This window comes from Chelonoidis abingdonii, chromosome 15 (assembly GCF_003597395.2).
Source record: "Chelonoidis abingdonii isolate Lonesome George chromosome 15, CheloAbing_2.0, whole genome shotgun sequence".
Lineage (NCBI taxonomy): Eukaryota > Metazoa > Chordata > Testudines > Testudinidae > Chelonoidis > Chelonoidis abingdonii.
Genome location: NC_133783.1, coordinates 16,338,288 through 16,362,337, shown reverse-complemented (window position 1 = coordinate 16,362,337; position 24,050 = coordinate 16,338,288). Strand labels below are relative to the sequence as shown.

The following is a 24,050-nucleotide window of genomic DNA, read 5'->3' as shown; positions in this document are numbered from 1 at the left end:
TACAGGATGTAAAACAACAACAAAGACTCAGAACTTGCTCAAACCAAAGCAAATTTTCACTAGAATACTGGTTCAAAGGCGTTTCTTCTCAAAGACATCTGTTTCCATGTCAAATTTCAATTTTCTAACCCCAAACAATTTAGCATCAGAGTGATTTAAAAAAAAAAAAAAAGGTTTAAATATTTTTTAAATAATTCTCCTCCTACCAAAAATGGATGTCATTTTTGCTTAAAGACTCCCCAAATCCTGGGAAATGCGCTCCTAATAGAGATCACATACATAAAGCTTGTTTTTTGAATCAGTACCATTGTAAAGCCAATTCATACATTAGATAAAAAAGGATGCCTACCTACCTCTATAAATCCTGTTCGACAGATAAACCTTTCTAAATCGTCTCCTGTTTTCCTCTTTATGTTTAATACTACTGTTGTATTTTTCTTAGTGTGATATATGTTCCCTTTTATGTTCTAAATAAAAAAAATTAGTCTTAATAATTAGCACTATGTTTAATGAATGGTCTTGGAAATCTCATACATATCCATATTCTCCTGTTACCTTGTTTAACTAAGGGCTACATTTTGCCCTTACCGACCATGCAATCCCAGAAACTTCAACAGGATTGCACTGGTATAACTGAGAGCAGAATTTAGCTCTAAATATACAGCTATATCCTAGTTCTAGTCTTTTTTTTTGCACGGTGCACAGATCTATGCCCAAAATATGAAAATACACGTCTACATTCATGTTATGCAGCAAAAGGTAAGTAAGTTTTAGCCCACAGAAGACAAGATCCTTGTTATATTAATCTGACTGTCTAAGTCAGATACAAACAATGAAACCACAGTCTAAATACAAGTGAGACACATGGACTGAATCTTGCAGTGTTCTACAGTTTATTTATTTGCCTACCTGGTGGATTATTGTTGAAAAGCACCAATACTAATCATTTTGGTGGATTATCACTAAGGTCTACGTTTCCCTTGATACATGTGTATTCCCAGTGATGTTAGTGGAATTATGCACATACACATTTAGGGAAAATAGGGAAATTACATCAAAGTGAACTTCCAATAAGACATCAAAATGGTTTTCAAGCACATTACAAAGCAAATTTTTTCCAGGGCAAATAAAAGTCTCAATCTGATTGGTCTGATATGAAGTAAGGTGACAAACCTTTTGAACTTTGTAGCGAAGAAACTTTTTTATTAAACACCAATCTTGCAGGGTTCGATTCTGCCACAACCTCTCTCATGGAGTTGTAACTAGTTCCACGACTAGCTCCGATAACTCAGTGGGACTAATTACACTTTGAGCCTGCAATTGTCAGAATATGGGGGGACTATTGTGCCCATGCAGAACACCATGGACTTCAGTCCTGAAGTTGCCAACATACAGGTGGACAGTGAAGTCCTGATTCAGTAGGACTGATCATGGAATAAGTTACTACTCCATGGGCAACCTGGTGGCAGCATCCAACCTTACATGACTAGTTTTTAATGAAAGAAATGTATTCAGTATAAAGTCTAAAAGGTGTGTCACCTGGTATATGACCAACCGGATTCAAACAGCTATTTTTCCTAAACAAAAGTGTTTGAATACTGTTTTCAGAAGTCTATTCTGCAAGTTCACTTAGATGTAATATCAGGGGTCTATTTTCCCTAAAGGTGTATAATTGTGCATTCCCTAACATCAATGGGAACACACCAGAGAAGTAAATGTGGAAGAATCAGGCTTGTAGTAGTAAATAAAATCAAAAGATTACACTTATATATTTCTTATATTTTAGAATACAATTATATCAGCAAAGCTGCAGGGCTTTGGCTTATAGTTTATGCATTTAATCAGTGCAGGGTGAAGGTAAGATTAGATTAAACGAGAAACAAATAGTTGCTCATAGAGACAATCACTCTAATTACTCAACCAAAATCAAATAACGCAGTTAAAACATTTTTGTGGAACATAAATTTTAATTTAAAACTTTAATTTACATGAGAAGATTTGTTGCTTCCAAGGCATATTTATCCCTTTCATTTAAAAGTTAAAGATGATAAAAGCCTGTATTTTTTTTAGGAAAGTTTGATTTTATATATTTAAAAAGTGACAATATTTAAACTAAGAAGAAAAAAGCAGGAGCAAGTCATCCCTGGGGCAGCTCCACTGCTGTCAGTGGAAATACACCAGGGGTAAATGCAGTACAACAGGGACATCTTCTAATCCAGTGGTCCTCAAACTGCGGGTCGGGACCCTAAAGTGGCTCATGACCCCATTTTAATAAGGTCGCCAGGGCCAGCATTAGACTTGCTGGGCACCAGGGCTAAAGATGAAACCCAACTCCACCCCCACCTGGGACAGCAGAGCTCGGAATGCGGCCCCCTCTCCCTCCACCTGATGTGGTGGAGCTCAGGCGCGACCCCCATCCTGAGGTCATGTAGTAACTTTGTTGTCAGAAGGAGGTCATGGTGCAATGAAGTTTGAGAACCCCTGTTCTAATCTAAAAGTGAAAAATGGTTACCCAAAAGATTAATAGTATTTTTACAGTAGAGTATCATACTAGAATGTTGTATTACTCGATAAACCACTAATAATCCTAGACATTAAATTATGCTTGCATATTGAGAAGATTATTTGCAACAATCACCTTCAATAATCTGTACGACTCTCTGTAAACAGAAACAAGAAGAAAATCAAGAAAAAATAAAGTATATTTCACAATAAAGCAAATTTCTGAATTACTATGACAAACACCACAAACATGATATTGCTAATGAAATATCTTTGAGACTCATATTTTAAAAGCAATGAACTTCCCAAGAACAATTACTTTGAATAATGGTTTTCAGAAGGAGGCTGGCTAGTCATCGTCTTGGATGGTTTAGGCACAACAAATCCTGCAGTTTGGCAAGGGGTTAGACTAGCTGACCCTTCCAGTTCCTTCTAACTCTGTGCTTCTATGAATTTCAGCATCAAGTACCTTCCCCATCTTCCCACATAATGTTGGCCTGCGATCATAAGAGAAACACAGTTCCCTCAACTCCAGTTTAATTGGTAAATGTCCTTTTAAGCTCACTTCCTGTGCAAGTTGTTTTAGTATTATTAAACTTAGTCTAGAAATAATTGTTTCTGCTGTTTTATTAACATAAATTAAATTCCGTGATGTCCCTTTCAGGGAGCATAGAACGCACAGGTCTCACGAGATCTTACAATGCAGAACATTTGCAGACTAGCCTCTGTGTTAACAAGTACTTGTACCTTCAAATTTGAACCCACTATTTATTAAGGAAGACGTACCATTAGACATAAAAGTATCAAAGTGCCTTAGGAGCCTAAGTCACATTTTCAAAAGTGATTTAGGCACTTAAGAACCTAAGTCTCATTGAAAGTCAATGGGTGACTTAGTCATGTATATATATTTGTAAATTTGACCAGAGATGTCTAATAGTATTTTTGACCCACAGTGAAGGTGCAAAATTACACCCATAAAATCAGAGGCTGGGATGAAAACTGGTTGGCAAAATCCTGCACACAGTGACCAAGGTGGCTATACTGAACTTACTCCATTGAGAAACAATTCACAGTGGATACTGTGAAAGCCTTAAATCTTTCACTTCTCAAATTTTTATTCAATAATGCTCAAATAAGCATCTAAAACAAAGCTTTTAAAGCATCAAACGCAGCCAGGAAAATTCAATCCTCAATGGAGTGAGTACTAAAATGGCACCTCAAGCAAGTCCCTGCAGCTACTTTTGAAGACTTTTAAAGCTTCTCCCTACCTTACATATTTTGGTAGATAGAAATTCTGACAATGAGGTCCCTCAGCAATTCTATTAAGTATTGTGTATCACGTGAAGTTAGATCTGTTATATCATTATGAAGGTTTTGTTCCTTTTTGGTTTTTTACTATTATACTTGAATTGTGTCACTTTCAAATTCAATAAAGTTGATATGCTACACACACAATGGAGAATTTTAAATGTGAAACAGGACACGTGAATAGAAGTTGAACAATTCCTGTGGGTGCACATTTTTCCACTAAGGTGCAGGAAAACCCATAATTCAATAAAAAGAATGAGCCCTGGAGATTAAGTCAATATGTTGTAATAGCTATTTTCCCCCTGGGACTAAGGGAGAAAGGGGGATACTTTATATCCTTACAGAACTATGTGGATCTGCAGAGATTCTCCCTGCTTTATGCAAAGCCCTATGTCAAGGCTAAAGAGGACTGACTGGGACTCCCTTTGTAAGTCATCGGTGCCAAAAAGGAGTTTCCCTTAATTAGCCCAACAAGTTGCAGTTGAGACCAGCAAGGCACTCCAGCTGCAAACACAATGCTCTGCTTCCACACCACTTCCAGGTGATCTCATAAGGAAGGGACTAGGACCAAGTCTACACTGGAATCGCTTTAGCAGTATGGGTATACTACACTAGCAGTGTGCTCCTTGTATGGACGCCACTTCTATCAGCAAACAAACTACACTCATAAAAGCCAGGTCCGGTTCTAGGCACCAGTGTTCCAAGCATGTGCTTGGGGCAGCACGTCTCAAGGGGTGGCATTCTGGCCCTCTGGGCATGGCTCTTTTCCAGGGGCAGCACTCCGTTCTTCTGTTTTTTCTTTTGCTTTGGGTGGCACTCGGGCTTTTATTCATTTATTTATTTTTGCTTGGGGTGGCAAAAACCCTGGAGCTGGCCCTGGTAAAAGCGTAGTTTTGCCATACAACTGCATCTACATTAGAGGCTTTTGCTGGCATAGATATGTTGGTCAGGGATCATACCTCTACACACCCCACCCGACACAGCTATGTAGGCAGAAGTCTGTAGTGTAGACATAGCATGTAATCAAACAAATCTATCTCATGGCAATCCATAACACTAAGCCACCTCAATATTCACTCCTAATTAAAGTAATGCTCCTATTTTATTCAGCACAGGAAGCAGACAGAGCACATTGTAAGCAGCTCTTCTCAGCATTTATTGACTGCCAAGATGTATTTTTCGGAAAGTTTTAATTATTACTGAGCTACTGAAAAATATCAAAGGTAGTAAGGAATCTCAATGTAAGAGGCTGTAAACCATCTTCTATCCTACTTTAAAAGTGATTTTAAAATTAAATGAATTATACAGTTATTTAAAAGCAGAATTTCACAACTCATACTAATACTGGAAACCTCTGGTAAATACTGAATTTTGCAAATCGGCAACTAAGCCAAGAAACAACATTTTAAAAAAGTGAGAATAATGCATCACAACATACACTTTGTTCATTTATCAGCAAGTAAACTTTAATTATTTATGATAATACCTCAGAATAGGTACGTAAATGTTCTGTACTGTAATTGTTTTTAAAGTAAAGATATTTTAGTAATACAGGACTTCACTGCAGCCTCCCACTATTAAAATTTGGTTGCAAAGTGAAGAGTCATGTTTATTATTATCAACTGTGTGCATTAGTGAGGTGCAGATTGTAAAATGTGAAATGATTGGGGCTTCTCACGACATGAGTTAAGCTTACTGTGATGAATAAAATGGTACAGTTGCCCTTTAAGAATATGTCTCAAAGATTATCAGGAAAGTAAAACTGATGTAACAGATTAAGACACTGAATATGTAATCCTGGGCAAGTCACTTATTCTGATCTCAGTCATACTGGTCTAAATCATAGAAATGTAGGACTGGAAGGGACCTCTTTAAGTCATTTAATCCAGTCCCTGGCACTGAAGATGGACTACGTATTATCTAGACCATAACTGACAGGTGTTTGTCTAACCTGTTCTTAAAAACCTCCAACCTCCCTAGCTAATTTGTTCCAGTATTTAAACTACCGTTACAGTTAGGAAGTTTTTTTTATAATTGGAGATATACCAATCTCCCAGAACTGGAAGGGACCTTGAAAGATCATCGAGTCCAGCCCCCTGCCTTCACTAGCAGGATCAAGTACTGATTTTTGCCCTAGATCCCTAAGTGGCCCCCTCAAGGATTGAACTCACAACCCTAATCTAAATCTCCTTTGCTGCAATTTATGTTCATTACTTCTTGCCCTTTCCTCAGTGGTTAAGGAAAACAATTTATCAACCTCCTCTTAATAATGAATTTGTATGGACTTAAAGACTGTTATGCCCCCACTCAGTCTTCTCTTCTCCAGACTTAAAAAAAACCATTTTTTTCAATCCTTCCTTGTAGGTCATATTTTCTAACCTATTAATAAATTTTGTTGCTCAACTCTGGACTCCACAATACTCAAGATGAAGCCTTATTAGTGCAGAATACAGTGGAAGAACAACTTCTCATGTCTTACTTACTACTCTCCTGCTAGTACATCCAAGAATGACGTTCACTTTTTTTTTTACAGCAGTATTACACTGTTGACTCATATTACTCATGAGTGAACTCTATGCCCCCAAAATAAAAAAATCTGTGCACAATATTTTAAAATTCAGCAAAATTCTGAACATTTTATTTGTCAATAAACAAACGTGGAAAGTCCAGCATGCCAATGGGGAGTGCAGACCACTGGCTGCATGGAGGTGGGATATCACCCTGCAGCCCCCATCTTCCTGGGACAGGGACTCAGCAGAGAGGCTGCACCAGACCCTGACACAGCGCAAGAGCTGGTCCTGCCCCAGAAACTCCCTTAGAGCCCTGCCCCTCTGCACCAGGCACTCCAGGTGTTGGTGGGATGACTAAGCCCGACAGGATCCAAGTGTGAAGGGGCTTAGTGTGCGGGAGATCCAGGTATGGCATGAGAGGGTTCTGTGTGGGGCAATCTGGGTGTGAGTGGCTCGGTGTGGGGGGATTTGGATGCACAGGGGCTTGTTGGGGGGTTCTGAGTGCAGAGGCAATGGCACTCTGCAGAGGGGTCCAGATGAAGGTGGTTGGGACTCAGTGGGGAGCAGCAGTGTGAGGGGGGTCAGCTGGGGATCCAGATGCAGGGGGAGAGGGGCTTAGTGGGGTGGAGGGTGAAGTTGGTGGGGGCTTAGTGGAGTAGGAGTCCAGGTACAGGGGCTCGTTGGGCTGGTCCAGGTGGAGGGGTGTGTGTGACTCATTGGGTGGGGGTCCGAGTGCGGGGGGAAGTCTGGGTGCAGGGATGGGGGTCTGGGTGCAAGGAGGAGGGGCTCGGTGGGGTGGGGATACAGGGGGTGAAGCTCAGTGGGCTTTGGATGCATGGGAGTTGGGCGGATGGGGGAGCAGCTCCCCATACAGTGACCCCCTCCTCTGCAGCTGAGGAGTAATGAGGGCAGGAAGCGGGAGGGCGGGGGAGGAGTGGGAGATGCAAAGCTTCCTGCAGCCAGGGGAGTTTTCTAAGGGCAAACGATGCATCCATGCTACTGGGCATGGGTGGCAAGTGTGTAGAAATGTTGGTGGTGCCCAGAGCCCTTCCCCAACTCCGCCCCCCCAAACACCACCCCCACCTGCCTAAGGCTCTGGGAGGGGTTTGCGGGGGGAGGTCTGGGGTGCAGGTCCTGGGCTGGGGATTAGGGTGCAGGAGAGGTGCAGGGTGCAGGCTTTGGGATGGAGTTTGGGTGCTGGGTGTAGGCTCCGGGCTGGGGCAGGGGGTGGGTGTGCAGGAGGGGGTGAGGGGTGCAGGCTTTGGGATGGAGTTTGGGTGCAGGCTCTGGGCTGGGGGTGGGGCTGTAGGAAGGGGTTAGGGTTGCAGGCTCTGGGAGGGAGTTTGGGAGTGGGAAGGGGTGTGTGGGAAAGGGGAGGTGGTGCACACTCTGGGAGGGGGTGCATGCTCTGGGAGGGAGTTTGGAAATAGGAGGGAGTGCAGGGATGAGGGCTGTGGATGAGGGATTCATGATGCAGGACGGGGCTCAGAGCTAGGGCAGAGGGTTGGGGTGTGGGTGAGGGCTGAGGATGAGGGGTTCATGATGTGGGGGGCTCAGGACTGGGGCAAAGGATCAGTGTGCAGGGGGATGAGAGTTGGGGCTGAGGATGAGGGGTTCATGATGCGGGGGGGCTCAGGGCTCTGGCAGAGGGTTGAGGTGTGGGGTGAGGGCTGTGGGGCTGAGGATCAGGGTGCAGGAGGATGAGGGTTGGGGCTGAGGATGAGGGATTCATGATACAGGGGGGCTCAGGGCTGAGGCAGAGGATTAGGGTGTGGGGGATGAGGGGTTTGGGGCATTGGAGAGGCTCAGGGCTAGGGCTGAAGGGCAGGGTAAGGGCAGCCTGCCCTGCCAGTAGCGGGTGGCAGGCACTAGGACCCTGGGGCAGCAGACAGCAGTTCTGCTGGGAGCTGCTCTACTCCAGCAGCAGAAGCATGCAGGGGAGAGGTGCCGCACTGCTTTCTGTCAGGCAAGGACGCGGCAGGGCAGAGGGGGAGACCCGCGGGGGCCGGGGTCTGATCCAGGCAGGGCCGGGGGAGAGACCCAGCTCCAAATATTGCTGGAGCAGGGCCCCCAGCCCTGAATATTCCTGGTGCTCGGGCACCACAGACATATATAACCTGCCGCCCATACTACTGGGGAAAGATGTGACTACTTTTGTAGTTTCCACTTGCCTCCCTGTCATTTTCTGAGGGGAAGCAGAGAAATCTGCAGGGGACATGAATTCTGCATGTGCAGAGTGGCACAGAATTTCCCCAGGAGTATCATATTTAGTTTGTAATCTACTGCAACCCCCAGATCCTTTTCTGAAGTAATGCTTCCTCAAGAATATTCAGGAGTAATAGCAATGTAACTCTTCATTTACACCAGAGTCTGAGATTAGAATCTAGCCCTTAATTTTCTACTGCTTGTAAAATTAACTTTACATTATAGACACAATTATTCATTTAGACATCATTTGTGTTTAATTTATTCATCACTAACATTATGTATATGTCCACACACAAAGATTTTTTCATTTCATACCTGTAAGCCATGTATTCTCTCATTTTACTTCAAGTTAACATTACTACAAACGTAACACTAGTTTGCACAACTTTGCCAGCCAAGTTTGGTGTTGTCTGCACTGCAGGGGAAAAATGGTGTTTTAAACTTGAGTTAAAATCCTAGTGAAGACATGCTAGTTGTCACTTTCACATGAGTTAGCAGTTTGAGTTAAAACCTGTGCTTTCCCGTAGGCTTAAATTAACCTGCTAACTTGTGTGGAAACTAAAACTGCCTTGTCTTCACTCAAGTTAAGAAAAACTCAAGTTAAGAACATACCTTTTTTCTTCAGTGTAGACAACACCAAAGCAAGGGGTGAGACTTGTCACCTGGATACAGCAAAGGTGAGGTGGCTGGAGGAGGAGCAGGTGTAACCCAACTTATCAGCTATTCTCCTGGGAGAGGGTGGTGGACCATGTGGGCGAGCTACTGCCACACACAGGATTCATTGGCTCTCTGTAGCCTGAATGGGGAACATTTTTTCAACACACCCATAATTCCTATGCCCCAGCCTGTGTACCAGACTTGTTCCATGTCATAGAATTTGGCCCTGAGCAATGATTTACACTGGTTTGCAAGTCAATGTACTGATTAATTGTAGTTCGCATTCAAAACATTTGTGTAAAATAAAGAATACACCTTCTTTACATCAACAGCAAAACTTCATTTTTCTGAATGGTTAAACATCTCTGTCAATCTAACTGTAACATGAAGGATGCAGTTAAAAAAAAAATGTACTTCAGTTTAATGTTTTGCATAAAGAGCTCTCTTTTTAGAACACTCATCAATTCAAACTGAATTAACCCTTGCAACTCATATCATGCCGGCCACCAAAAAGCAATCAGATACAGTAGTAGCAACTTTCTTTCATTAACAATTTAGGCCACCAGTTCAAATTCATCCAACAGACGAAAGGCTACATAACCCATTACAAATTCACTGAGTCATCTAGTTCCCCTTGGATAAATATGTTCCTTTAAAATTATTAATATTCAGATCCACAGCATTCTTTCAAAACATTCTAGATAATATTTTCCAATTCACATTTCATACTATGCAAACAACAGACACTAAAATATTCTGGAAAAACAGAGTGACCTCAAAGGATTTAGGTTCTCTGTATTGGCCTAACACTTGCATCTCAACCAGAACACAGTGACATTGAGACTGACAGCCTCAGTAGAAAGACTGAGGTCTTTGTTTACTTTACCTACCATATGTCCCTGTTCCAGCGAACAACCCTGAAATAAGCTGAACACAGAATATACAAAAACAGAAAGTATACCTGATTCTCTTCCACCCTGCACCTTGTGTAATCCATTTACATCAGATCAGAATGGCAGCATTTTACTTTGTACAGATATAAATGGCTGTACAAGATGCAGAGAAACGTATAATTAGGTCCCCGTATTCTGGAAAGTATTCTATATCTACATGCTTGAAACCAAACATTAAAACTCCAGATATTCCCTAAACAGAATGATAGAGTGAAGTAAAAAGACATATATAAACACATCCAATAGATAATCAGATGGTGTCTATACAGTAGGGTGACAAGATAGCAAGTATGAAAAATTGGGACAGGGTGGAGGGTAATATAAGAAAAAGCCCTGAATATTGGGACTGTCCTATAAAATTGGGACATCTGGTCACCCTACCATACAGCCATATTGTTCTAAGAAACTAACAGACTTAGAAAAGAGAACAGAAAGACCCTTAGGAAAGTGAAAAGAAAGACAAAGCAAATGAAATGTCAGATGTCTCCACCTACTGGTGGAACACAGAATAACCTTAAAGTACGGATATGTTTTCAGAGTATATAACAGCATAACAAGGTTCTTTTTGTAAAGTCCTATTTCTACAAATATGACCCTGTATGAAATACAAGAATTTTGAATAATTAGAATCTTCTTACTAAAATGTAATATAATATCAGAAGTGTCCTATGCCAGGAAACAATATCCCTTCTTCAAAGTTATGGACTTTGTGAATGGGTAGGTTTTTCAATCTCTAATTGCCATGATACAATGTGCTTCTTAAAATGACTCTGCAAATTTAAAAGCCAAAATTCCACTGAAAAATAACTTGAACGGAATGAGCGGGGAAGGCAAGATTAGAAATATACTTGAAGAAAACAGAAGCAAAAAAGAGTACACGCTACAAAATCAAATCTATAGGAAAAGGTGGCTGCATTAAGACCCTGATCATGCACACTTATAGATGTGCATAAATTTACTCATGCAAGAAGGCCCATTGAAATCAATGGGGTTACTCAGGTGAGTAAAGTTATGCAATGCATGTTTGCAGGATTGGGGCCTGCAACTTTTCACAAATTTAGTGGGGACCATCAGAATGCAGAACCTAGTAGTTTCTCAAACCATGGGTCCCCTCCCAGAGCTACCATTTTTGTCAGTCTGAGCAAGCATAAGAAAAGTAAATTCCCCATGTCAATCAATACCAAACAGTAGGTGAGAGAAAGCAGTTCTGGTAATACTTGCACCTGTAAAACAACAGAAAAATGCAGTAAAGAAGTAATACCAAACTAGCTTTATGGGTTCACTTTTTAATTACTAGCTAAAAGTGTCAAGGTTCAGAGAAGCCTTCAGTAGTTTATAAAAACAATGTAGCCAATGGTTGTTTTTAAAAACATCCAGGAGAAACAGATTATGGGTTGAAGCATAAATAAAACAAGAACACTTTGTGATAACAATAAAATAAAATTGATTAATGATTCAGCTACAAGCAACACAGTGAAAATTGATTCACTTGCAAACACTACAATGAATTTTAACTAAGTCTAACATGTTAAAAGAAAGAGTTTCAAGGTTAAATAAAAGGTGAGACAATGCATAACAATATATAGTACAAAAATCTCAAAAACTGACATTGAGAAAGCTTTTTCTTTTACTCCAATATAATTATTTTATCCATTCTTTTCAATTGCAACAGTGAAGTACTGTATGTGGTAAATCATACGGACAATGATGGCACACTTAAGTCTGATATGTTCCTAAATATTAGGAAAAATCAGTCGGTGAATTATATGCTCAGGAACATGAAAAGTAAATCTATGGTTGATTCTGGTCTCTTCAGCCAGAATTAAATGTGGGTTTCTAGGTCACACAAAACACAGAAGGCGATGTATGCTGGCAGCACAATGGGCCAACCCACTGTACCTTGTGGACTGATAGAAAAAAATCCAGCTGTAACGAGTTTTGGAGAACATATCTCCCACTCGCAATGGGTCAGATCCTCAGTCCTGGTTAAGTCCTCTTCACACCATTCTAGCAGCACAGAGAGGACCTAAAGCTGTCTTAATCAGACAGCCGAGGAGTCCCCCAGCACAGCAAGTCCTTGATTGACACTGGCTACACTACTTCATATCACCCATTTCCTACCCCTTTTCCATATGCAGCATTCTGGAGTATGTTGGGGCACAGCAAAAGGGCCCAGCAACCCTTCCAGCCTGTGGTTCTAATGTTTGCTGGGGTAACCTTTGCTTAGCAGCTTTGGCTTGCCTTGTCCCACATCTCACCTGCACCAGCCTGAGCACAGTGCAGCTGAGATCCAACTCTAAATATTCTTCTCCTGTGACTGGTCCTCTTCCCTACACTGATGCCCTGGTGTCACTTCCCTGAGCTGTCCCTGGCATGAGGGGATAGAAACAGGGTATAATATCTGTCATACAAACTGTAGCCCAACCTACACCAAAAATCACAAAATACTCATGCTGCTTCCAGTCCCAAGAGACCAGTCACTTACTCCAGATGAATTGGTACCCTAGATCTTACACCACAGACAACTCCTGTAGCCAATCCTGAAATAAACTGTCTAAAGATTTATAAAATATACACACAAATGAACATCTATGATTCCTAAAGAGGACAGAGATGTAGTAAGCTATCCATTCAAAATGTCTGACAGGGTAGACCCAGGTTGAACCTAGAGATCTCTGCTTTAGTTTAGTGTCTCAGGCCCTATGAGAGTTCAAACTGGAAAGAGACTATCATTTTTCCTTGTGAGGCATTTTTATATCTTCTTCCCTAATACATCAAGCTAATAGAAACCATTCCCAAGGAGATCCCTTCATCGTGGAAGTGGGATGGGGAGGAATGCACTTAAAATCTTTTATCCTCGACCTCGCACAATGGCTCATTTGCATTTAGTGGACAGAATTTAATATCTTATTACAGACCATCATCTGCATTACACAAGGCTTTTTCCCTGTTTGATGAGTTACGTAGTCACAGGTTTACAATGCAAATGCTAGGTATCACAGTATAACATGGGGTATAGCTGAGTGACAACAATACATACAGTATTCCACAAGCAGTTTATAAAACACTAAACTCATTCTAATCAACTTACCATCTAGTACTTATGTTAGTAATGCTCACACAGGTAAGCAACACTGGTTTCTAGCTATGCATTCGTAAGTGTTCAGTGAGGCCTGGGCATGAGCTGACATCTGGTCGCTAGCGTCACATCTCCCAGCTTGGGTAGGGAGACTCACACTAGCTCTGTTCAAGTTACCATGCCAAAAATAGTGGTGTGGATGTTGCAGCAGCGACAAGCTGCCCAAGCACAACCCCACCTGAGCAGAGTTAGCATGTCTGTCTACCTGGGCTGGGAAGCACACTCCCAGCTGCAGTGCAGACATACCCCATGTGGCTTGTTGTATTTATACATGGAATATTTCATTCAGTTCAGGCACCTCTTTACAGACAAATTGGAAGCAGTTCAGAGAAGAGTAAAAGAAACGAGCAGGGGAGTGAAGGGATTAATTTATGAGGAAAGACCAAAAGAGCTAAATACGTATAGTTTGGCTACAAGACAGCTAATGTAGTTGATAACCAATTACAGGCAGTCCTCACATTTACAATGTTTGAGTTATGACGAATGGCACTTACAACACTTCTACGTAGACACCTTGATTCAACTTATGACTACAGGTTTCGAGTTTACGATGCTCAGTCCCACAATGGATTAGATTGCGGTTCCGAGTTCCGACATTCTGACTTATGACGCAATTGTAAGGAACCAATTGTGTCGTAAGTCTGAGGACTGCCTGTATACATATCTGAAGTGTGTAAACAGGAATGAGGGAGATGAACAAGGAGGGAGAGGAGAGGAATATTATGGTAAAAATGATGAAACTGAATAAATAAGGGGACATTTTGCATGACTATTGAGAAAAAAAGTCCTTACGCTGAGGTCTTGTCTACAAATCCCTGGCAAAAGGCATTAGAGGGGTGCAATTGTAAAAGCATTCTAATGTGTTATACTCTAGCTGACCCAGGCATAGCTCTGTTTTTCGTAGGTTTTCTTCCACACGTTTTTTAAAAAAAGAATGCCCGCTCTTTTAGCTTTATACAACTTTCATACAAAAAGACCTTTTTAAAGGATTCAAAGTCATGTTTATCTGTAAGACACTGACAAAACCCTCATTCACATCAATGGGGGCACATTTCGCCCTGAGCACCAAAAGCTTTACAAGAAGGTGTATTAAGATAAATCATAAATAATATCTATACACTCAAATGCACTAGTTAAATATAGGTACCAATTTAGATGCCTAAATATGTTCTTGCACTCTCAACTGCACAGCTCAATGTCCCCAGGCTCATCTACTTGTTTTTGCGTTCACATTAAAGCATGAATTTTCAGTTTTTAAGTGCCACCTGTTGGAAATACTAAAGTATGTTCAAGTGCAATTCTGTGCCCAATTAGGCACACAATTGCAGACTTTACACAGCCAATGAAGGTGCATCTTTTTAAAATTTAGATCTGTACTGGGTGAAGCAATGATCCAATCTCATATTGGGGCTTAATATACATGGGAATTCGCTTGTAAAACCAAATCTACAGAAGCGAAAGTTGTTTTCCAGTGATGACAGTTTAAACTGGAAATTCTTTGATTTAAAAAAAAAAAAAGAAAGAAAAAAATTAATTCTTTGGATCTGCTAGTCTGCCCCAGACTCTTCCATAAAAATCGAGCACTGCTTAATTACAGTATGCTACATCAATTAGAAGACCGCAGCAATTATCATAGCAGACTTTATCAGCCTAGCTTGGGGCAGGCAAAAATTAAAGATTACGTAATTTGTTTATTTCCAATACAGGGAATCACATGTAAGGGTATTTTGCCAAACAACAGCAATCTATTCCTTCAGATTAAGGGGAAATTGTACCTGCAGAGTTAATTTTATCACAGTATGCTGCTCCGTCTATCAACATACAATGAAAGCTTTATTTTATCTGTGATCCACTCACATATATTTACAATTAAGTTTCCCTAACCAGTGATTTAGGTATAAATGTAGCAACGGACGCGTACATCCTATCTTGAATTTAAAATACGTAAACAAAAAGAATTTCTTATGTTGCTATAAAACTAACTGAAAGCTCTATTGAAATACCTTTTCAGTTTCTTTAACAACATTTTAAAAATCAAGACTTTACAAATCCTCAACCATGAGACAATCAAGTCTGGTTAAATCAAAAGTACTGAAACATTTAACAGCAGCATGTTTTTAAACAGAATACTAAAAAAATCAGAATGATTTTCCATAATCAATTGATACCTACAGTAATTATGATGCAAAATATATATCCATGTAGAGAAAAAAAGTTAAATTAATCCAAGCAGTATAATTTCTTAGCATAATAACCCAAATGTTCAGTGAAGTCACCAAATAAGCCAAATTCAGTTCTGTTCTTTCACCACTTGAACTGAAAAATACTATCAAATTATGTTAAAGTTATTTATGCTTTTTTATGTCAAAGTGAGGAGACAAGAATAATTCAGATAACTGAACACAAGACTAAATTTTGCTTTGCAAGATAATACTCTCAGGTAATTTTTCTAAACACAAGTTTCTCTGTTGTTGTTTTAGTATCATCTCTCTCTTGGAAGTTAGACATAACTGTATTTAATTAATACTAACCTCACTTATAATTGCTAGTCTGCAGTATTTGTGCATCAGTATATAAACTGTTCCTTCCTGGCTCCTCATTACAACCTTATAACTGTTTGGGCTACATCAACTCAGCTAATCCTTAAAATTGCTTCTGCACTGTAAAACAAAACTTCATTTGTTTAACAGTCCAGCTATGACATTTAGCACAACTATCTACATTGTATACCAATTTTGTTCCTCAGCTTGCACATCTGTTTATTTCAATTCTATTGAGCATTAGACTTAGAACTCTGTGTACAGAACAAAGGTTTTAATATTAATGCACAAAATGCATAGCATCAGTCATGCATTCTACCAGACGTACCAGGCCAATTCAGTGCAGATGCCTGGCAATTTTTGAATCACTGCCCAGACTCATGGAGGTTGTATCTGTCTCTGGTGCTGAAATACGGAAACCCGTCCTTCCTTCCCAATTTCGCGTTACCACTCGAAACCCCATTTTCAGAAACAGATCGTTAGTTCCTTCTACAGGTTATTATTCCAAAACAAAAACAAAAAGGAATTGGCAACAAGTTTCCGCATTAGACAACGAAAGCTAGCAAACGCCTATGTATACGTTCAGTACAAGAACCACCCTACGATACAAAACGCTACAAAGGAGTTTGAGCCTCAGCGTCCATCATGGTTAACGAAAATCATTACAATCAATATCCAGTACCTAGATCCCGAATCTTGCTGCAAATCTACCCCTAGCTCTTTAATGTCTCTCTTGGAACAAAACCCACAACGTACATTAATGTTCAGCGGCAAGACTGGGAAGCAGAGGAGCCGACAGCCCCATAGGCAAAAGCACAGCACCGTAAGGGAAGATTTCAAAGAGGGGTGGGTTCCCCCCAATAAGGTGTAACCTTCTTCTTTTCTTTTGTTCTCCAAAGGCAGGAGGGTGAGTGCGTGTGTGTATGGGGGGGTGCTTACACCTACACATACATGGGGGGTAACACCGGACCATACGCCAAGGGGATTAATTCGTATTAGCATCCTTGGGGCAGCGGGCAGCAGCATTTTGCGTCTGCGAGGATTAGCCCTATGGAGCCCAGACTTACCGTCCCTATCGCAGAGCTGAATCGCCTCCAGGCTGAGATTCTTGATCACATCCTCGCAGGGGCTGGTGGGGCTGCTCATGCCGCTGCGATCCAGACGCGGAACCTCCATTGTCCCTTTCTCCTTCTCCTTCCTTGGGTTCTGCGGGCGGCCGCACGCAGGGCAGCGGCTCTAGCTCCCGGCGGAGAGAGGCAGGCGGGCGGGCTGGCGCGGTGAGTGCGGAGCTGCGCGCTGTAGGGGGTGGAGGCAGGGCAGGAGGCAGCGGATTTGTCGCTGCAGCGGAGCGGGGAGGGGGCAGCAGAAGAGACGCGCACTTATCACACCCCAGGCTCGGCATTTAAAGGGGCCGCCGCCCGGGACTGCTGAGTCAAAGCCACAGCAGGACAAACACCTCGAAGGCCTCCCTCTCCCGCCCCCTGCCTATGCAACGGCTCCGGCGGCGAGGCACCGCCAGCTGCGTCGGGACCAAGCCCACCGCCCCATTCCCCGGGCGCCACCGCTCCGCGGGGGGAGGGGCCCTGCAGCCTGTCCCTAAGCCCCAGACCCAGCGCCGCGAGCAGCGGCTTCAGGCCGCGCTTACCGCGGAGCGCCGGGCTGGGAGGCCACTCCGGGCGCCATCTCCTGTGGGGTTCACGGACAGGCCCTGGCCGTGCCCAGCTCCCCAGGACCTGGCTCCCAGGCGAGGAAATCCACTCCCCCATCCTCATCCGTTCCTTCCCCCCGCACCGCTCAGCCCTCCCCAGCGCACCCCCCCTTCCACTCACCCCAACCCCTCACTCCTTCCCTCCTCACACCGATAGGCCCTCGCCTCGCCTTCAAGCAGGCACAGCCACCCCAAGCATTCCCCACTACACACCATGTGAGTGCGCCTCCCTCACGTGGCCAAGCCACTGCCACACATGGGTGTAATGTCCCAGCCTGACAGGGAAGCAAGGCAGAAATCCTAGGAAGGGCCAGGCCAGGCAGCAAACCAGCCTCTCTGGGTCATTGGAGTGCTACCCAGCCAGGACACTTGACCTACTCCTATACAGCTTGTCCCAGCTGCCTCTGCTCCCAGGGTCCCTGCTATGCCCCTGTCCTTGCAATCTGCCAGGCCTTTTGCTCCTGCTCTGGGCTCTGCATCTTGCACATGACTCTGTGTGCTGAGGGAAGTAGCTCTGGCCCCCCACAGCCTTCTAGGAGTATAGGAAGGGGCAGGAACAAAATAACCTCCCAAAATAATATGATCAAGCCCCATGAGAATCATGGTTGCGGTAGGAGTTAAATACCCATGCAGCACTGTTCAGAATTTTTCATTACTTGGATTCACTTTTATCTCCAGTTCCACCAAGAGTCTTAAAACGGCAGCCCATATGTACAATGGAGAGACACCTCAGGTCCCTTTCATGTGATGCTGCAGAGGTTACTAGGGATTAAAAGGACAGCTGCTGTGTTTGGGTATGTTGTCGCCACAAGCTTCATCTCCAACTCTAAGGTGAGGGTGGGTGCAATTTCCTCCATTTTAAATCGGTTAAGTGCAGTCCATGTAGCTGCTAGCCTCACTAGACAAGTTTAGGTAGCCCTACATGGACATGGGAAACTTCATTCTGGTTTTGGTTTGTATTTTTGGCCTCTTCCACATAGTGTGGTTTCTTATTTCAGGGTTACTCTCACACATTTATTTGTATTTATTTTCCATTGCTGAACAAACATATTACTAACACCACCCCAAAATTACACATAATTACAGTGAACTGCAGAAGCACTATACCAGTGGTGGGCCACTGGGAGCTGTGGACAGCTGTGCAAATGTAAACAAACAGTCTGATGTCCCGCCAGCGACTTACCCTGATGGGCCACGAGTGGCCTGTGGACCGCAGGTTGCCCACCACTGCACTATACACATTCAAGCCTGGTCTACATTACATGGTTTGGTCGACGGAAGGCTGCTTACCTCAACCTAGCTGTGGATGCAGTTACACTTAAATTTCACAACTGCCCTGCTACACTGACTTAATAACACCACCTCTCCGAGTGCCATAGCATCACGGTCAATGTAGTTAGGTTGATGCAATAACAGTGTAGACACTGTGTTACTTACATTAATGGTTACTGGCCTCTAGGAGCTGTTCCACAATGCCCAACAGTGACCATTCTGGTCACTGCTGTGAATTCTGCTACCCACGGGCCCGGTGGCCGCCCCTCATCTTTAAAGTCCCACAATTTTTTTAAATTCCTTGTTCTGGTTGCCTAGCTTGGCAAGCATATCTAGCAGCTCCCCACTTTTGTGTGCAACTGCCCAGCTGACAATGGCAGCTGCACACTGCGGACATGCTTCTGTCTGGAGTACAAAGGAGATGTTTGATCTTCTGAGTCTGTGGGGAGAAGAGGCTGTGCAGGCACAGCTATCATCCAGCCCTAGCAACATTGATATCTCTGAGCAGATTGCTCACAGAAGAAGGGCTACAAGAAAGACCAGCAGCAGTGCCACGTGAAAGCCAAGGAGCTGTGGCAGGCATACCAGAAGGCATGAGAGGCCAACAATCTATCTGGTGCAGAGATGCAGACTGGCTGCTTTTACAAAGAGCTGTGTGCCATTCTCAGCAGAGACCCCACCACTATCCGCAAGAGCCCTGTGGAAGCTTCGGAGGAGCCTGAATCACAGCCTCCGCCATGAACAGCAAGAAGGAAGAGGTGGACAAGTAAGAAGAGGAGAAGTATGGGGCACAGCTGATGGGGGGTGGGGGGAAGAGGGGATCCAGCCACGCAGAGAGCCAGGATATGTTTCTGACTACAGCGCAGTCCAGCCAGTCCTGACACTTGAGCGTGGATGAGTCTGATGCAGGGGAAGGAACCTCTGGTAAGTATGCTGTTTGTTTTGAAATTACAGGGATGGAATCCCCAAAGTATCAGGATATATCTGTTGATTTACTTTGTTTTTGTTTTTTTACTTGTGCTAGAAGAGGTAGTGAAACAACCAAGAGAGACAGAGTTACTACCTACTTTTCGTTCTCCTCGGAAGTTAGGCAGAGGGAGCTAAGCAGAGCAGTTTTTTTATGTGCATTGGGATGTCCTGTGAATCCTCCATAGAGATCTCAATGAAACTTTCATGGCAGTACTCTGCAATCCTCTGCCGAAGGTTGCTGGAGAGGGCTGCCTTATTTCTTCCACTGTGGTAGGAGATTTTCCCATCATTCAGCGATTACTTCAGCAAGCACCATTACAGTCCACAGGCTAGCAGCATACGGGCCCAGGCAGCATCAGGACACCATTAGCAGCTGTGGTTTTTTGGTCTTACCCTCAGGAGTGAGATATCAGCTGAAATCATCACCACCACCTGTGGAAAGCTGTGCTTGTATTCAGCCCCCTTGTCCTATAAACATATATTCATGCCTGTGGGCTAACCCCTCACACCTCTCCCCAGAGCCATACTCACCATGGCTGGTGCTGTGACTGGCACCATGCTGTATCAGTCCCAAGGAGAAGTCAGAATGCAGTGCTTACAACTTTCAGCTATCAAAGGGAATGAGTTCAGTATCCTAAGTTTTGATTTCTTTTGTGAATACACTGACAATGGTACCTCTGCAGTCTGGATTGTATCTGCAGCTGCTGCTACTGTAGCCTTGAGGGTTTCCCCCTCCACACCCGAAAGAAGGCCTGAACCAGATAAAGAGAAGAAAGAAAATAACTCAGGTTGACATGTTCCAGGAGATGCTGCAAGCCTGTGCTGCATCAGAGAATGAGACCAGGGCATAGAGGTTGACCCTTTCAGACAGCATGGGAAATGGAAAGAGTGGAGAGGAAAAAGGCTTGGGAATCCAAGCAAGAAAAGGAGAAGGAGCATCACTGGAATATAATGGGGCCCTTCAGGCAGCAAACAGAGATGCTGTGGTAGACCTGCAGGTCCAAGAATCCCATGCTCACCACTCTGTAACCCATAGACAACTCAGCATCAGGACGTCCCTACACCTCCCACCTCAACATTCCACTTGACATCAGGGGCCGCTGCATTACCCCTACCACTCCACCTCGGGGGGCATTAAAGACAAAAAGAGCTGACTTGTGAAAAAGACATGGTTGGTGTATGTGTACCTGAAATGGAAATGACTGTTCTTACCCGCTCATAAGTTGTGTTGCCTTAATTTATTAAGTTTTATGAAGTTCTAAATGTGTTTTAGTTGCCTGGTTCATGTTACAGAATTAAATTATATTTTTTGGAACATAATTCATCTTTATTATTTCACAACATATATTAGCTGGTGCGGAACAGATCTGACACCCCCAAATTTCCTGTTACTTCATTTTTGCCATAGAAAATAACATCATTCTCAGACAATATGAATAGATGCATTGGCAGTGTTATATTCTTATGCACACAGCACTCATTGCAGGATTCATATTGGGCTGCAAAAGAACAAGGTCTGGTAGAACACATTACAGAAACACATACTGCTCTGGCTCATTATTAATGTTCCTGAGCCATACAGCTCCATGTTGAGCTCTTTTTATAGCCCTTATATCTGGTCATTCAAATTCAGCAGACAGCCACACCACTGCCAACCTCCACTTCAGCAGAAACTCCCCCTCGCCCTTTGCTTCACAGATATTATGCAGGATACAGCAGGCACCAATAACCATTGAGATATTTTTTTCCCCCCTGAGGTCCAATTTCATAAACGGACAACACCAACGACCCTTCAGATAACAAAAGGCACATTCAACTGTCATTCTGCACCTACTGAGCCTGTAGTTGAAGTGCTTCTTGGTGCTGTTGAGGTGGCTGGTATATGGCTTCATGAGCCGCGAAGCAAAAGGTTTGCTAGGTCTTCCAAGATCACTATTGGTATTTCAACATTCCCAATGGTAATCCATTGGTTGTGAAAGAAAATCCCTGCTTGCAGCTTTCTGAACAGTCCTGTGTGTTGTCAGATGTGCGTGTCATGCACCTTCCCTGACCAGGCCACACTGATATCAGTCAAGCATCCCTCGTGATCCACCAGCGCTTGCATTACCATAGAAAAGTAGTCCTTTCTGTTCATGTACTCTGTGCCAAGGTGGTCTGGTGCTAAAAGAGGGATATGGGTGCCATTTATCATCCTACCACAGTTTGGGAACCCCAAATGGGAACCCCATTTCTGCAAAACCATTCACTACGGTCTGCACATTACCCAGAGACACAGTTCTGCATAGCAGGAGGTGATTAATGGCCCTGCACACTTGCATGACAATTGTGGTGAATTTCCTGACTCCAAATTGATTCCTGACTGTTTGCAAAACAGGTGTAGCGAGTTTCTACAGTGCAATCACCATTCACTGCTCAACCGTCAGCACGGCTCTCATTTTGCACTGGAAGGCTGGCGCAAGTTCGGCACACAGATCCAGGAATGTGGCCTTGTGCATCCAAAAGTTCTGTAGCCACTACTCATCATCCCAACCCTGCATTACAAAGTGTCCTATCAGTCAGAGCTTGTGTCTCGGGCCCAGAACCATCACTCCACCATCTGCAGCTACTCCATGAATGCCGCCAACACGTTTCTTTCCATGTTCCACAGCAATCTAGCCTCCACTAGCCTCCAAGAAATGTGTTCCCCATAGCTCTACAAATACTGCAGGATCAGTTGCCCTGTGTTTGCAATGCTCATGACTAAGGCTGTGAATCATTCACAGAGGTCACAGAAGTCATGGCTTCCGTAACTTTCCATGACCTCTGTGAATTCTGAAGTGCTGGTCCGTCTGACCCCAGGACCACCCCAGCACCTGGGAAAGCTGCACTAGCCGTTGCTCTGGTAGCCTCAGGCAGCTGGTCCCTGGCTCTGCTTTGGAGCAGCGGTCTGGGACCAGCGGCAGTGGTGGTGGAGTCCCAGGCTGCCCCCTGTCCAGACCAGTGGTGGCGGTCACGTGGCCCTGCACCGTCCTCTCCTGGACCAGTAGCGGCGGGGCTGCAGGCTGTCCCCAACTTGGACCAGCAGCAGTGGTGGGGTCCCAAACCGTCCCCTGCCCGGACTGGTGGCGGGGAGGGGCCAGGCCACCCCCCTCCCTGAGTGGCGGCAGTGGCAGGGCCACGGGCCACCCCGCACCCAGACCAGTGGTGGCGGCAAGAGGGCAGGCCCTGGCCTCTCCCCACCTGGAACATCAGTGGGGCCACCAGCTGCCTCCAGCCCGGGCTCCATGCACAGAGCGGCAGCGGGACCATGGGCCACCCACACCAGCAGCGGCAAGGGGCCCCAGGCCATACCCCGCTCCAGCAGGGCCCAGGGCTGCCCCCCACCCCCAGCAGAAGCATCGTCTTATGCTCCCCCTCTTCCTCGGCAGCAGTCTTCAGGAGCACCCCCCTCCCAGCTGGTAAGATTTAGTCACAGGTATTTTTAGTAAAAGTCATGGACAGGTCACAGGGCATGACTTTTTGTTTATTGCCCATGATCTGTCCAAGACTTTTATTAAAAATAACTGTGACTAAAACGTAGCCTTACTCATGACAATAGTGCAGAGCTGTGCAAGCTTCATGCTTCTGTCAGAGATGGCAGACTGCGAGGAGGGACACGTCAGTTTGCAGGCATTTTGAAAAGAGGCAGGAAATATTATGGGTTGCAGATGAAATTATGGGATGGAAAACACTGCATTATGGGTAGTTGAACCTATGCTACTAGTCGGTCATGCCTGCGCAATTGTTTCAGCCCCAAGAGACATCACAAAATCTTGTCAATACACCCCATGCTGGATGGTGATGAGTTGGACATTGGGTAAACTGCACTTCACTCTGCATTGATGCAAATGCTCACAATGAAGATGTGTGCCACCAACTCAAGTAGTATTGTGTGCACATGCACAAGTGATGCATGCAGCCGCCGCAACTTTGGTTGACATAATTTTGTTGTGTAGACGTGGCTCAGTTCTTATTCCTTTAATTATAGAGCAATTCAATAGAATTAATATTGTCCATACCCATCTTGGCAGGAGGGGAGAGCAGAGTGATTATTATAGATTACAGTGCAAGACACAAGGATGAGAAATTCATTTAAGCTATTCCTCATTGTAATCAGGTGGTTGTTTATCAAGCCAGGGGTTGCTTTGCAGATACTGGGCCCCTTTTGACAGGCCTCTGAACAGCTGCAAACAGGCTTTCAGGCAGGTAACAGTCCCTGCTTGGGGCTGTTTTCATAACAAAAGCCAGTTCTTAACAATACTCAGA

At 44.0% G+C, this 24,050-nt stretch overlaps 1 protein-coding gene across 2 annotated transcripts in view; it reads right to left on the bottom strand.

The window, feature by feature from the left end:
* Positions 1–24,050, bottom strand: part of PHYHIPL (phytanoyl-CoA 2-hydroxylase interacting protein like) — a 97,105-nt gene that overhangs the window by 39,064 nt on the left and 33,991 nt on the right. Inside the window, exon 1 of one of the 2 annotated variants that reach the window (XM_032796802.2) lies at positions 16,885–17,110. The exons of the other annotated variant lie outside the window; for it this stretch is intronic. Within the exon in view, the coding sequence (XP_032652693.1) occupies positions 16,885–16,993 (109 nt within the window). The 5' untranslated portion in view covers positions 16,994–17,110. Of the gene's footprint in view, positions 1–16,884; positions 17,111–24,050 lie in introns of those variants that run through there. 2 annotated transcript variants of the gene reach the window in all.